General features: G+C 36.8%; 1 protein-coding gene across 4 annotated transcripts in view; it reads left to right on the top strand.

Moving 5' to 3' along the window:
• The window catches only part of CEP162 (centrosomal protein 162), a 115,345-nt gene extending 102,390 nt beyond the window's left edge, over positions 1-12,955 (top strand). For all 4 annotated transcript variants that reach the window (XM_019830922.2, XM_019830920.2, XM_011282478.3 and 1 more), the window contains one exon: positions 11,367-12,955. In XM_019830922.2, the coding sequence (XP_019686481.2) occupies positions 11,367-11,576 (210 nt within the window). In that variant the 3' untranslated portion in view covers positions 11,577-12,955. The remainder of the gene's footprint in view (positions 1-11,366) is intronic.
• Positions 12,956-13,286: the final 331 nt, after the last annotated feature.

Genomic DNA, 13,286 nt, shown 5'->3' with positions numbered 1-13,286 from the left:
CTGCCCCCCCTCTGCTGAAAGCAGCTGGAAAGAAAGTGGAAGAGTGGAAACAGCCACAAGGGACTGAACAAAAAAGGGAGAAAGGAGAAAGGAGACAGTTTAAATTCCATTAAGACTCTATAAACAGGGGGAGCACAAGAGAGTCTGAAACTCCACAGCTCGATACCATGCAGTGCTCTGGTGGGAAGAGCAAATCCTGAGGAACAGTGAGCAAGGTCCAAGGGGTTCAAGGTCCACACAGGAAGTGGCGGTTCCCCTACTGGGAGGATATTTGGTAGAGACTGTGCAGCCTCCACACAGACAAAGGTTCCAGGGGACCCTGGAAAACAACCACATTCGCTGGTGTTGGAACAAGGACATTAAAGGTGAAGCCTAGTACCAGATGTGTGTTGTGATTTTCCATAATCCCTGAAACACTGCTGCTACACGATTGTGTGAACTTTTTTGGCAGCAGGCTGGCACCCAGCCACAGTCTCTAGGCAGCAGCACGATCTCATGAACGTTTTCTAGGGGCAGACCGGCACCCAGTCATTGCTCAGGGAGACCCTCCCACAGAGAGGCTGAATGGGTCCAGCCACAGTCCCTCAGAAGTGAGGGGTTGGGAAAAAGCCACATCTGAGATAAAACTCAGGAGGGAGGTGCCACCTGGCAGCCTCACGGCTTGGCCAAAGACAGTGTAGAAGAGGGAAATGGACAGAAGTCAGAGACAAAGGAGGGGTGCTTGATTGCTGCATGGGGAGAACACAGAGTTAGGATACTAGAGAGTAGGTAGCTGGGGGATGCCATTTTCACCCCTCCCACACAAGGGCATACACACCTACATGCATCACAACAATCAACCCCAGTAAGCCAAGCAGTGCCATCTAGTGGAGAATGGAGCTGTTACATTAAGCCCTGCCCAACCGGGCCAACCATGCTCTTGAGGAACACCACAAGTCTCTCTGCCAGCTTATAGACTATAAAGTGCTTCATAGTTTGACTTCTGGGGCAAACCAGATGTAATTTCAATCCTATTTCATTTTGTTCACTGTTCCATCTATTCAATTTTTTTTTCTTTTTCTGTATTCAAGAATGAGAAAAAAATTTTATTTTCCACTTTTCTTAAAAAGATTTTTCTTCAATTTTTTTTACTTTTTTGTAAATTTTTTATTTTTTTGAAAATTTTTTAAATTCTATTTTACTTTCATCATTTCATTCTATTTTGTATTCTTTTTCAAATTTTCAAATGTTTTCTTTTATTTTTTTTCTTATCTTTCCTTTTTTTCTCTAATCTATCAAGCTTTTTTCAACAACCAGACCAAAACACACCTAGTATCTAGCATCCTTTATTTGATTTCTTTTGTGTTGTTTTTAATTTTTTATTTTTTTAATTTCGTTAATTCCTTTTGTTCCTTCAAAATGACAAAATGAAGGAATTAACCCCAAAAGAAAGAACAGGAAGAAATGACAGCCAGGGACTTAACACAGATACAAGTAAGATTCTGAACCAGAACTTAGAATCATGATAATAAGAATACTAGCTGGGGTTGAAAATAGAATCCTTTTCTGTGGAGACAAAAGAAGTAAAACCTAGTGAGGATGAAATCAGAACTGCTATAACTGAGCTGCAATCTCGAATGGATGGCATGGCAGCAAGGATGGATGAGGTAGAGCAGCAATATAGAGGACAAAACTTATGGAGAATAATGAAGCAGAAAAAAAGAGACTAAGGCAAAATAGCACAATATAAGCATTAGAGAACTCAATGATTCATTAAAATGGGATAACATCAATCATAGGGGTCCCAGAAGATGAAGAGAGAGGAAAAGGGGTAGAAAGTTTATGTGAGCAAATCATAGTAGAAAACTTTCCTAACCTGGGGAAAGACACAGACATCAAAATCCAGGAAGCACAAAGAACTCCCATTAGCTTCAACAAAAAATGACCATTAACAAGGCGTATCATGGTCAAATTCACAAAATACTCAGGCAAGGAAGGAATCATGAAAACAGCAAGGGAAAGTAAGTCTTTAACCTACAAAGGAAGACAGATCAGATTTGCAGCATACCTATCCATAGAAACTTGGCTTGCCAGAAAGGATGGCAAGAGATATTCAATGTGCTGAATCAGAAAAATATGCAGCCAAGAATTCTTTATCCAGCAAGGCTGTCATTCAAAATAGGAGAGATAAAAACTTTCCCAAACAAAAATTAAAGGAATTTGTGACCACTAAACCAGCCCTGCAAGAAATTTTAAGGAGGACTCTGAGCGGAGAAAAGATAAAAAAACAAAACAAAAAGACCAAAAGCAACAAAGGTTGGAAAGGACCAGACATCACCACCAAAAACTCCAACTCTACAGGCAACATAATAGCAATAAATTCATATCTTTCTGTACTCACTCTAAATGTTAATGGTCTAAATGCTCCTAATCAAAAGACATGGGGTAATAGAATGTATAAAAAAAAATATCCATCTATATGCTGTTTACAAGAGACCCATTTTAGACCTAAAGACACCTTCAGATTGAAAGTAAGGGGATGGAGAACCACCTATCATGCTAATGGTCACCAAAAGAAAGCCAGGATAGCCATACTTACATCAGACAATCTATATTTTAAAATAAAGACTGTAACAAGAGGCGAAGAAGGACATTATATCATAATTGAGTCTATCTACCAAAAACATCTAACAGTTGTAAACATTTAAGCCCCCAGCATGGAAGTACCCAAATATATAAATCAGTTATTCACAGACATAAAGAAACTCATAGATAATAGTACCATCATAGTAGGGCACTTCAACACCCCACTTACTGCAATGGACATATCATCTAATCAAGAAATCAACAAGGAAACAATGGCTTTGAATGACACACTGGACCAGATGGACTTAACAGATATATTCAGAACATTTCATCCTAAAGCAGAGGACACATTCTTCCTGAGTGCACATGGAACATTCTCCACAATAGATCACATCCTGGGACACAAATCAGCCCTCAACAAGTATAAAAAGATCGAGATCATACCATGCATATTTTCTGACCACACGCTATGAAACTTGAAATCAGCCACGAGAAAAAATTTGGAAAGATAACAAGTACCTGGAGACTAAAGACCATCCTACTAAAGAATGAATGGGCTAACCAAAAATTAAAGAGGAAATTGAAAAGTACCTGGAAGCCAATAAAAATGATAACACCACAGCCCAAAACCTCTGGGATGCAGCAAAGGCCGTCATAAAAGGGAATTATATAGCAATCCAGACCTTCCTAAGGAAGAAAGGTCTCAGGTACACAACCTAACCTTACATCGTAAAAAGCTGGAAAAAGAACAGCAAATAAAACCCAAAACCAGCAGAAGACAGGAAATAATAAAGATTAGGGCAGAAATCAATGCTATCGAATCCAAAAACACAGAACAGATTAATGAAACCAGAAGCAGGTTCTTTGAAAGAATTATCAAGATTGATAAATTCCTAGCCAGTTTGATCAAAAAGAAAAAGGAAAGGATCCAAATACATAAAATCAAGAATGAAAGAGAATAGATCACAACTAACACAGCAGAAATACAAACAATAGAATAATCTGAGCAATTATATGCCAATAAAATGGGCAATCTGGAAGAAATGGACAAATTCCTAGAAACATAGAAACTACCAAAACTGAAACAGGAAGAAGTAGAAAATTTGAACAGGCCCAGAACAAGCAAAGAAATAGAATTAGTTATCAAAAATCTCCCAGAGTCCAAGGACGGATGGCTTTCCAAAGGAATTCTACCAAACATTTAAAGAAGAGTTGACACCTATTCTTTTGAAGCTGTTCCAAAAAATAGAAATGGAAGGAAAACATCCAAACTCATTCTGTGAAGCCAGCATTACCTTGATTCCAAAACCAGACAAAGACCCCACTAAAAAGGAGAATTACAGACCAGTTTCCCTGATGAACATAGATGCAAAAATCCTCAACAAGATACTAGCCAACTGGATCCAACAATACATTAAAAGAATTATTCCATATGATCAAGTGACATTTATACCTGGGATGCAGGGCTGGTTCGATATCCGTAAAACAATCAATGTGACACATCACGTCAATAAAAGAAAGGACAAGAACCACATGATCCTCTCAATAGATGCAGAGAAAGCATTTGACAAAATACAACATCCTTTCTTGATGAAAACCCTCAAGAAAGAAGGGATAGAAGGATCATATCTTGGGGCACCTGTGTGGCTCAGTCAGTTGGGCCTCCAACTTTGGCTCAGGTCATGATCTCACTGTCTGTGGGTTCAAGCTCCGTGTTGGGCTCTGTGCTGTCAGGTTAGAGCCTGGAGCCTGGTTCAAATTCTGTGTCTCCCTCTCTCTCTGCCCCTCACCTGCTCATGCTCTCTCTTTCTCTCAAAAATAAATAAAGATTAAAAATAAAAAGGATCATACCTTAGCATCATAAAAGCCATATATGAAAGACCCACCACTAATATCATCCTGAATGGGGAAAAACCGAGAGCTTTCTCCCTAAGGTCAGGAACATGACAGGGATGTCCACTCTCACCACTGTTATTCAACATAGTATTGGAAGTCTTAGCCCCAGCAGTCAGACAACACAAAGAAATAAAAGGCATCAAAATTGGCTGGGAGGAAGTCAAACTTTCACTCTTTGCAGATGACATGATACTTTATATGGAAAACCCGAAAGATTTCACCAAAAAACTGCTAGAACTGATCCATGAATTCAGCAAAGTCGCAGGATATAAAATCAATGCACAGAAATCAGTCACATTCCCATACACCAATAATGAAACAACAGAAAGAAATCAAGGAATCAATCCCATTTGCAGTTGTACCAAAAACCATAAAATACCTAGGAATAAATCTAACTAAAGAGATGAAAAATCTACACACTGAAAACTACAGAAAGCTTATGAAAGAAATTGAAGAAGACACACACACAAAAAAATGGGAAAAATATTCCATGCTCATTGATTGGAAGAACAAATATTGTTAAAATGTCAATACCACCCAAAGCAATCTACATATTCAGTGCAATCCCAATCTGAATAACAACAGCATTCTTCACAGAGCTAGAACAGTCCTAAAATTTGTATGGAACCAAAGCAATCTTGAAAAAGAAAACCAAAGCTGGAGGCATCACATTCCTGGACTTCAATATGTATTACAAAGCTGTAATTATCAAGACAGTATGCTACTGGCACAAAAACAGACACTCAGATCAATGGAACAGAGAACCCAGAAATGGATCCACAAATATATGGCCAACTAATCTTTGGCAAAGCAGGAAAGAATATCCAATGGAATAAAGACAGTCTCTTCAGCAAATGGTGCTGGGAAAACTGGACAGTGACATGCAGAAAAATGAACCTGGACCACTTTCTTATACCATACACAAAAATAAACTCAAAATGGATGAAAGACCTCAATATAAGACAGGAAGCCATCAAAATCCTAGAGGAGAAAACAGGGAGCAGCTTCTTTGACCTCAGCCGCATCAACTTATTTGACATGTCTCCAGAGGCAAGGGAAACAAAAGCAAATATGAACCTTTGGGACCTCATCAAGATAAAAAGCTTCTGCACAGTAAAGGAAACAATCAGCAAAAGTAAAAGGCAACTGACAGAATAGGAGAAGATATTTGCAAATGACCTATCAGATAAAGAGGTAGTGTCCAAAATCTATAGAGAACTTATCAAACTCAACGCCCAAAAAACAATCCAGTGAAGAAATGGGCAAAAGACATGAATTGACACTTCTCCAGAGAAGACTTCCAGATGGCCAACCGACATATGAAAAAATGCTCAATATCACTCATCATCAGGGAAATAAAAATCAAAACCACAATGAGATACCACCTCACACCTGTCAGAATGGCTAACATTAACAACTCAGGCAACAACAGATGTTGGTGAGGATGTGGAGAAAGAGGATCTCTTTTGCACTGCTGGTAGGAATGCAAACTGATGCAGCCATTCTGGAAAACAGTATGGAGGTTCCTGAAAAAATTAAAAATAGAACTACCCTACGACCCAGCAATTGCACTACTAGGTATTTGTCCAAGGGATACAGGTGTGCTGTTTCACAAACTATAGAAATGATCCCTGAAAGTATAGTCTTTCAGGTGTGCTGTTTCAGAGGGGCATAGGCACCCCAATGTTTATAGCAGCACTGTTGACAATAGCCAAAGTATGGAAAGAGCCCAAATGTCCATCAACAGATGAATGGATAAAGAAGATGTGGTATATGTATATACACAATGGAGTATTACTCAGCAATCAAAAAGAATGAATTCTTAACATTTACCAACTACATGGATGGAACTGGAGGGTATTAAGCTAAGCGAAATTAGTCAATAGAGAAAGACAAATATCATATGACTTCACTCATATGAGGACTTTAAGATACAAAACAGATGAGTATAAGTACAAAAGGAAGCAAAAATAATAAAAATCAGGGAGAGGGACAAAACATAAGAGACTCTTAAATGTAGAGAACAAACAGCGTTGCTGTAGGGTTGTCGAAGGGGGGGGATGATCTAAATGAGTAAGGGGATTAAGGAATCTACTCCTGAAATCATTGTTGCACTATATGCTAACTAACTTGGATGTAAATTAAAAAATTAATTTAAAAAATAAAATAAATAAAAATGGGCAGTGGACCTGAATATTCTTATAAAGACATACAGATGACCAACAAACACATGAAAAGATGTTCAATATCACTAATCGTCAGGGAAATATTTTCAGAATGGAAACACAATATACCAAAACTTAGGGGAGGCAGGAAAAATAACTGATACAAGTTCATAGCAATAAATGCATATATGAAGAACCAAAAAAGATTTCATATAGACAACTTTAAACCTCACAGAACTAGAGAGAGAAGAATAAATGAAGCCCAAAGTTGACAGAAGGAAGTAACAAAGATCAGAGCAGAAATAAATGAAATAAAGACTAAAAATAAGAGTTGGTTCTTTTAAAGATAAAATTAACAGACCTTTAGGTAGACTAACCAAGAAAAGAGAGAGAAAACTAAAATAAATGATCTCAAAATGAAAGAGGAGACATTACAACTGATACCACAGAAATACAAAGGATCATAAGAGACTGGCATGAATAATTATACAGCAACAAATTAGACAACCAAAAGAAATGGATAAATTACTAGGAACAAAACTTAACAAGAAGACATCATGAAGAAATAGAAAACTTGAAAAGACTGATTATTATTAAGGAGATTGAATTGATAATCAAAAACCTCTCAACAAACAACATCCAGGACCAGAGGGCTTCCCTGGTGAATTCTAAAAACATTTAAATAATTGGTACCAATTCTTTTGAAACATTTGCAAACAAAAAGGAGGGAACTCTTCCAAACTTATTTTGCAGAGCCAGCATCACTCCAGTGCCAAAACCTTGCAAGGATGCCACAAGGCAACACTGGCCAATATCCCTCATGAACATAGATGTAAAAATCATCAACAAAATATTATCAAGTCAATATCAGCAATACATCCTAAGAGGGTCATACACCATTAAGTTGGATTTATTCCAGAAATGCAGAAATTGTTCCTCATCCACAAATCAGTGTGATACACCTCATTAACAAAATGAAGAGTAAAAAGCTTAAGATGATCTCAGTAGATGTAGAAAAAGCATTTGACAAAGTTCAATATCTTTTCCTGATAGAAACTCAACAAATGGTATAGAGGGAAGGTACTTCGACATAATGAAATCCATATATTAAAAACCCATAGCTATCCTCATAATCCATGGTGAAAAGCTGAAAGCTTGTCCTTTAAGATCATGAACAAGATAAGGATGCCCACTCACACCACATTTATTCAAAATAGTATTGGAAATCTTAACAAGAGCAATTAGTCAAGAAATAAAATGCCTCTGGGGCACCCGGGTGGTTCAGTTGGGTGAATGTCCGTCTGACTTCGGCTCAGGTCATGATCTCGCGGTCTGAGTTCGAGCCCCACGTCGGACTCTGTGCTGACAGCTCAGAGCCTAGAGCCTGCTTCGGATTCTGTCTTCCCCTCTCTCTCTGCCCCTCCCCTGCTCATGCTCTGTCTCTCTCTCTGTCAAAAATAAATATTAAAAAGAAATTAAAAAAAAAGAAATAAAATGCCACCAAATTAGAAAGGAAGAAGTACAACTACCACTCTTTGCAGATGACATGACATAATATATGAGAAACCCTAAAGACTTTACCAAAAACTATTAGAACTAAAAAATTCAGTAAAGTTGCAGAATACAAAATAATATACAGAAATCTGTTGCATTCCTATACACTAATAACAAACCATCAAAAAAATTTTTTAAGTTAATTTTAAAAAATTTAAATGCCATGCTTATAGATATAGAGAATAGATAGGTGGTTTCCAGGGGTAGGGCATGGGAGGTAGGAAAAATGGGTGCCAGGAGAAAAAGGTACAAACTTCCAGCTAAAATAAGTTATACGGATGTAATATACAGTGTGGTGACTATAGTTAATATAATAAACTGTATATTTTAAAGCTATTAAAGAGCAAATCTCAAAAGTGGAGTAAAAGTGTAAAGTTATCTACTTAAATTAGGTTGTTATATCATATTTTATGTAAGCTTCATGGTAACCACAAAAGAAAAACCTGTACCAATTACAGAAAAGATTATGATAAAGGAGTCAAAGAATACTACTACAAAAAGTTGTCACATCACAAAAGACAACTGCAAGAGATAAGCAAGGAACATAGGATCTACAATACAGTCAAAAAATAAAATGGCAATTGTAAATCTTTATCAGTAATTCCTTTAAATGTAAATTGATTAAATGCTCCATTCAAACCACATAATTGCCAAGTGGATGAAATACAGATCCAACAATATGCCCCTACATGAGACTTTAGCTTTAAGACAAACATCATAGGCTGAGGGAAGGGATAGAAAAATGTATTTCAATCAAATGGTAACCAGTAGAAATCAGGAGTAGCTATAATTATGTCAGACAAAATAGATTTTATGCTAAAAATCTACAAAAGAGACAAAGGTAATTTCATAATGATAAAAGGGTCAATCCATCAATTAAATATATCAATTGTAAATATGCATCCAACATCACAGCACCTATGTATAGAGAAATAAACAGCAATACAATGATAGAATGGATCTTATCAATGGATAGATCTAGCCAAACAATCAGTAAGGATTTAAACAGTGGGATTTAAACAGTGCTATAGACAAAATGGACCTAACAGACATACACAGTACATTCCTTCCAACAGCAGCAAAATAAACATTCTTCTCAAGCACACAAGGAAAATCTTCTAGTATAGATAATATGGTAGGCCACAAAAGCCTTAGCAATTTTAAGATCGAAATCATAGCAAGCATGCTTTCTGAACACAATGATAGGAAACTAGAAGTCAACAGGAGGAAGAAAACTGGAAAATTCATAAACACATAAAAATTCAACACCACCTCCTAATTAACAGTGGATCAAAGAAGAAATTAAAAGTACAATAAAAAGTATCTTGAGGCAAATGAAAATGGAAACACAACATACCGAAACATATGGGTAGCAGCAAAAGCAGTTCTAAGAGAAGGTAATAGTGATAAATGCATACATCAAGAAAAAGATCTCAAACAACTTAACTTACCAGCTCAAAGAACTAGAAAAAGAACAAAATAATCCCAAAGTTAGCAGAAGGTTAGAAATAAAGATTAGAGCAAAAATAAATGAAATGGAGTATAGGAAGACAATAGAAAATATTAACAAAACTCTAGGAGTTGGTTCTTTGAAGAGATAAAATTGACAAACCTTCAGCTAGGCCAACCAAGAAATAAGAGAGGACTTAAAATTATAAATAGAAGAGGAAACATTACAACTGATACCATAGAAATGCAGAGGATCATAGGAGATTACCATATACAACTATATGCCAACAAACAGTACAACTTAGAAGAAGTCAGTAAATTGCTAGAAACATACAACCTACCAAGTCTGAATCATTAAGAAACAGAAAATCTGAACAGACCAGTTACTAATAAGACGACAGAATCCAGAATCGGCAATCAAAAATCTCCCAACAAAGAGAAACCGAGGGCCAGGTGACTTCACAGTTGTATTCTACCACACTTTTTTTTTTTTTTTTTTTAATTCAAGTCAGTTAACACAGTGTAGTATTGGTTTCAGGAGTAGAACCCAGTGATTCATCACTTCCATATAACACCCACCACTCATCTCAACAAGTGCCCTCATTAATGCCCATCACCCATTTAGCCCATTCCCCCACCTTCCTCCCCTCCAGCAACCCTCAGTTTATTCTGTGTATCTCTATTTTTATCTTATTTTTCCTTGCTTTCCCCCATGTTCATCTGTTGCTTCTTTTTCTTTTTTTTAATTTTTTTTTTTAACATTTATTTACTATTGAGACAGAGAGAGAGCATGAGCAGGGGAAGGGGAGAGAGGAAGGGAGACACAGAATGTGAAACAGGTTCCAGGCTCCTAGCTGACAGCACAGAGCCCAACGTGGGGCTCGAACTCACAAACTGCGAGACCATGACCTGAGTCGAAGTCAGACACTTAACTGACTGAGCCACTCAGGCGCCCCTTGTTGTTTCTTAAATTCCATATGAGTGAAATCATATGATATTTGTGTTTCCATGACTGACTTATTTTGCTTAGCATAATACACTCTAGTTCCATCCACATTGTTGCAAATGGCAAGAGCAGGGACACTGAGGCCAAACTGCTTGGGTATAAACCCTGACTCTGCCTCCAGTCGGTTGTGTGTGAATCTTGAGCAAATTATTTTTTGCTTATCTGTGCCTCTATTTCCCTACCTGGTAAATGGAGGTAAATATATAAAATTCACCTCCTACTATGTTTTGCAGGGTTAAATGAGTTAACATATGTAAAATGTTCTATGTAAAACCAAGCCTGGCACATGATAGATGCTACATGCATGTACTTTTATCATTTTTACTGCTGTAATGTATACTAATGACGTGTGTTGTATATTAGAACTGTTTTGATTGTGTCTCAAGTGCTAATCTTGAGGAACTACATTGGTGGGGGGGTGTTTGGATTCATACCAAGGTATTAGAAATTTCTGATGCTTTGAATGCCACATTTTTTTTAAAGCTTTGAGTTAAAAAACAAAAAAACAAAACTCAAGCTCCCTAACTCCTCCCTATCAGAATGAGAATTCCTGGTTCTTACCCTCTTCTTCCACAAGCTTGTTGATGGACACAGGCTCCCTCTCCTTCTCCCTCCCCTCTACTACAGTCAGCATTGTCGCACTTGAGCTTTCTTGGAATGTTAAATCTTCACCCCCACGATGAACTGTAACGGTAATAATAGATTTTTATTTTTGTTTATTTTGTTTGCAGATAATACAGCAAACACACCAAGTAGTAGAAACTGAGCAAAGCAAAGAAATTGAGAAATGGAAAAGACTTGCACAGTTGAAGAATCGTGAGTTGGACAAGTTCCGCACAGAATTAGACTCAATATTAGATGTTCTTCGAGAACTGCACCGGCAGGGGGTGGTTGTGCCGGTTGCTTTTGCAGAGGAAGTGAATGCATCGGAGTATTACTAGCAACTGGGATTTTCTGTGACCTCATGGGAAAGGCCTGATGATGGATGATGAATGGGATCGTGCCACTGTCAGAAACAGGGTTTTGAAAACCAGTGTTTCAGTATGTTGCCAGAAAGCAAATAGTACAAGAGCAACATTTCAAAATAAACTGCCCTAAACCAGTTTAAAAAAAAAAGAGAGAGAAAGAAAGAGAGAAAAAAAAAAACAACCATTATGCTGTATTTTACTGAAAATCATTAACCAGTCACATTTTAAGTAACTTCTGGACAAGTCCCTTTATGTCAGAGGATTAGAACTAGGGAGATGAGTTGTAAAAGGTCTAACTTAAATTCTAGATATGAAAAGAAAAAAACTGCTCATACTCCGCCATTTTTGACTAAGTGTGTATTAATCCTTGGTACCAGAAAAACAGCTCCTCTTTCTCATGGAAACATGGAGAAGAATGTGAGCACAGTGGTTTGAACAGTCACATCCACAGCCACCTGAGTGGCAGAGCTTCCACAGTATTTGACAAGAATTATAACTTTGTACAGGCAGACAAACTCACTTGTGTTCTCCCAGATTTCCACTTCTACCTCCGGGTGCGTCATTTTCGCACCTGATATAAAAGGTGCAAAACGTATTTCACATTTTAAGAGGGGAATTTGATTTATTGTTTTAATCTTTTACGCTCCATGTCTTAAATGCTAGTCCTTTTTTGTAAGTCTAAGATTATAAACAGAATATAACATCTTTACTTTCTCTATTTAAAAAGTAATATATGTTCATTAGAAAAAAGTAAGAACATGCACATAAGTAGTTGGATTGTTATTTTTTACAATGCCCTTTTCCATAAGCAGATAATATATGGAATACTGGTGTGTTAAAGCTGTAGCCACCTTATTTTCAAGTGTTTGGGCCCTGTGCTGTCCTATAGAAGTATAATATGAGCCACATGTAATTTTCAGTGTTCTTATAGCAACATTTAAAAAGATAAAAAGAAATGAAATTAATTTGGGTATTTTATATAATCAATCTAAATACCAGTATAAAAATTGAGTTTTTACATTTTTCCCCATACTTCGTCTCCAAAATCTGGTATATTTTACATTTCAGCACAACTCAGTTTGGACTAGCCACATCCCAAGTGCTCAATTACCATATGCCAGTAACTGCAGTTCTGAATAAAGGGTGAAATACTATGTAAAAGACGGGTAAAACAGATCTTGGTGAAATTATGAGTAGCAAATATGAAATGTGGAAATTAAATATAAGGAATGCAAGTAAAGTCTTAATGTTCAACATTTCTTATGTCCTTAAGATGGTAGAAAAAGCATTATTTAAAGGTAGCTATTTTTTATGTGAAAGAATATTAAGTTATAAACTATTTTGGTTATTAATTGAGTGTATTTTTGTGTGTTTTTTTATCTGTAAACCTATTAATTAATAGCTACACTCATCCCTCCCTCTGTCCTTTTGACTCTCCATCAGCCATTCGTTCCAAGCACAAACATGGTTAATTCTGAAACACAAGGAAGGGCAAACATCAAATAGATTATTACTTACAAAGAAAAGTACATCCTGTGTTGATGAGGATTCTTTATTCTTTTGGAATAAGCTGTGCATATGGCAGGTGTTCAATTCTGTTTATAGATTAAAGATCCCTAAGTACTACCAGAACTATTAGTTATACCTAAAATCCTCAGGAACCATACTCCATTCCTTAGTCAT

This window comes from Felis catus, chromosome B2 (genome assembly GCF_018350175.1).
Source record: "Felis catus isolate Fca126 chromosome B2, F.catus_Fca126_mat1.0, whole genome shotgun sequence".
NCBI lineage: Eukaryota > Metazoa > Chordata > Mammalia > Carnivora > Felidae > Felis > Felis catus.
The sequence above is the reverse complement of the archived record's forward strand: the minus strand, read 5'-3'. Positions and strand labels throughout refer to the sequence as shown.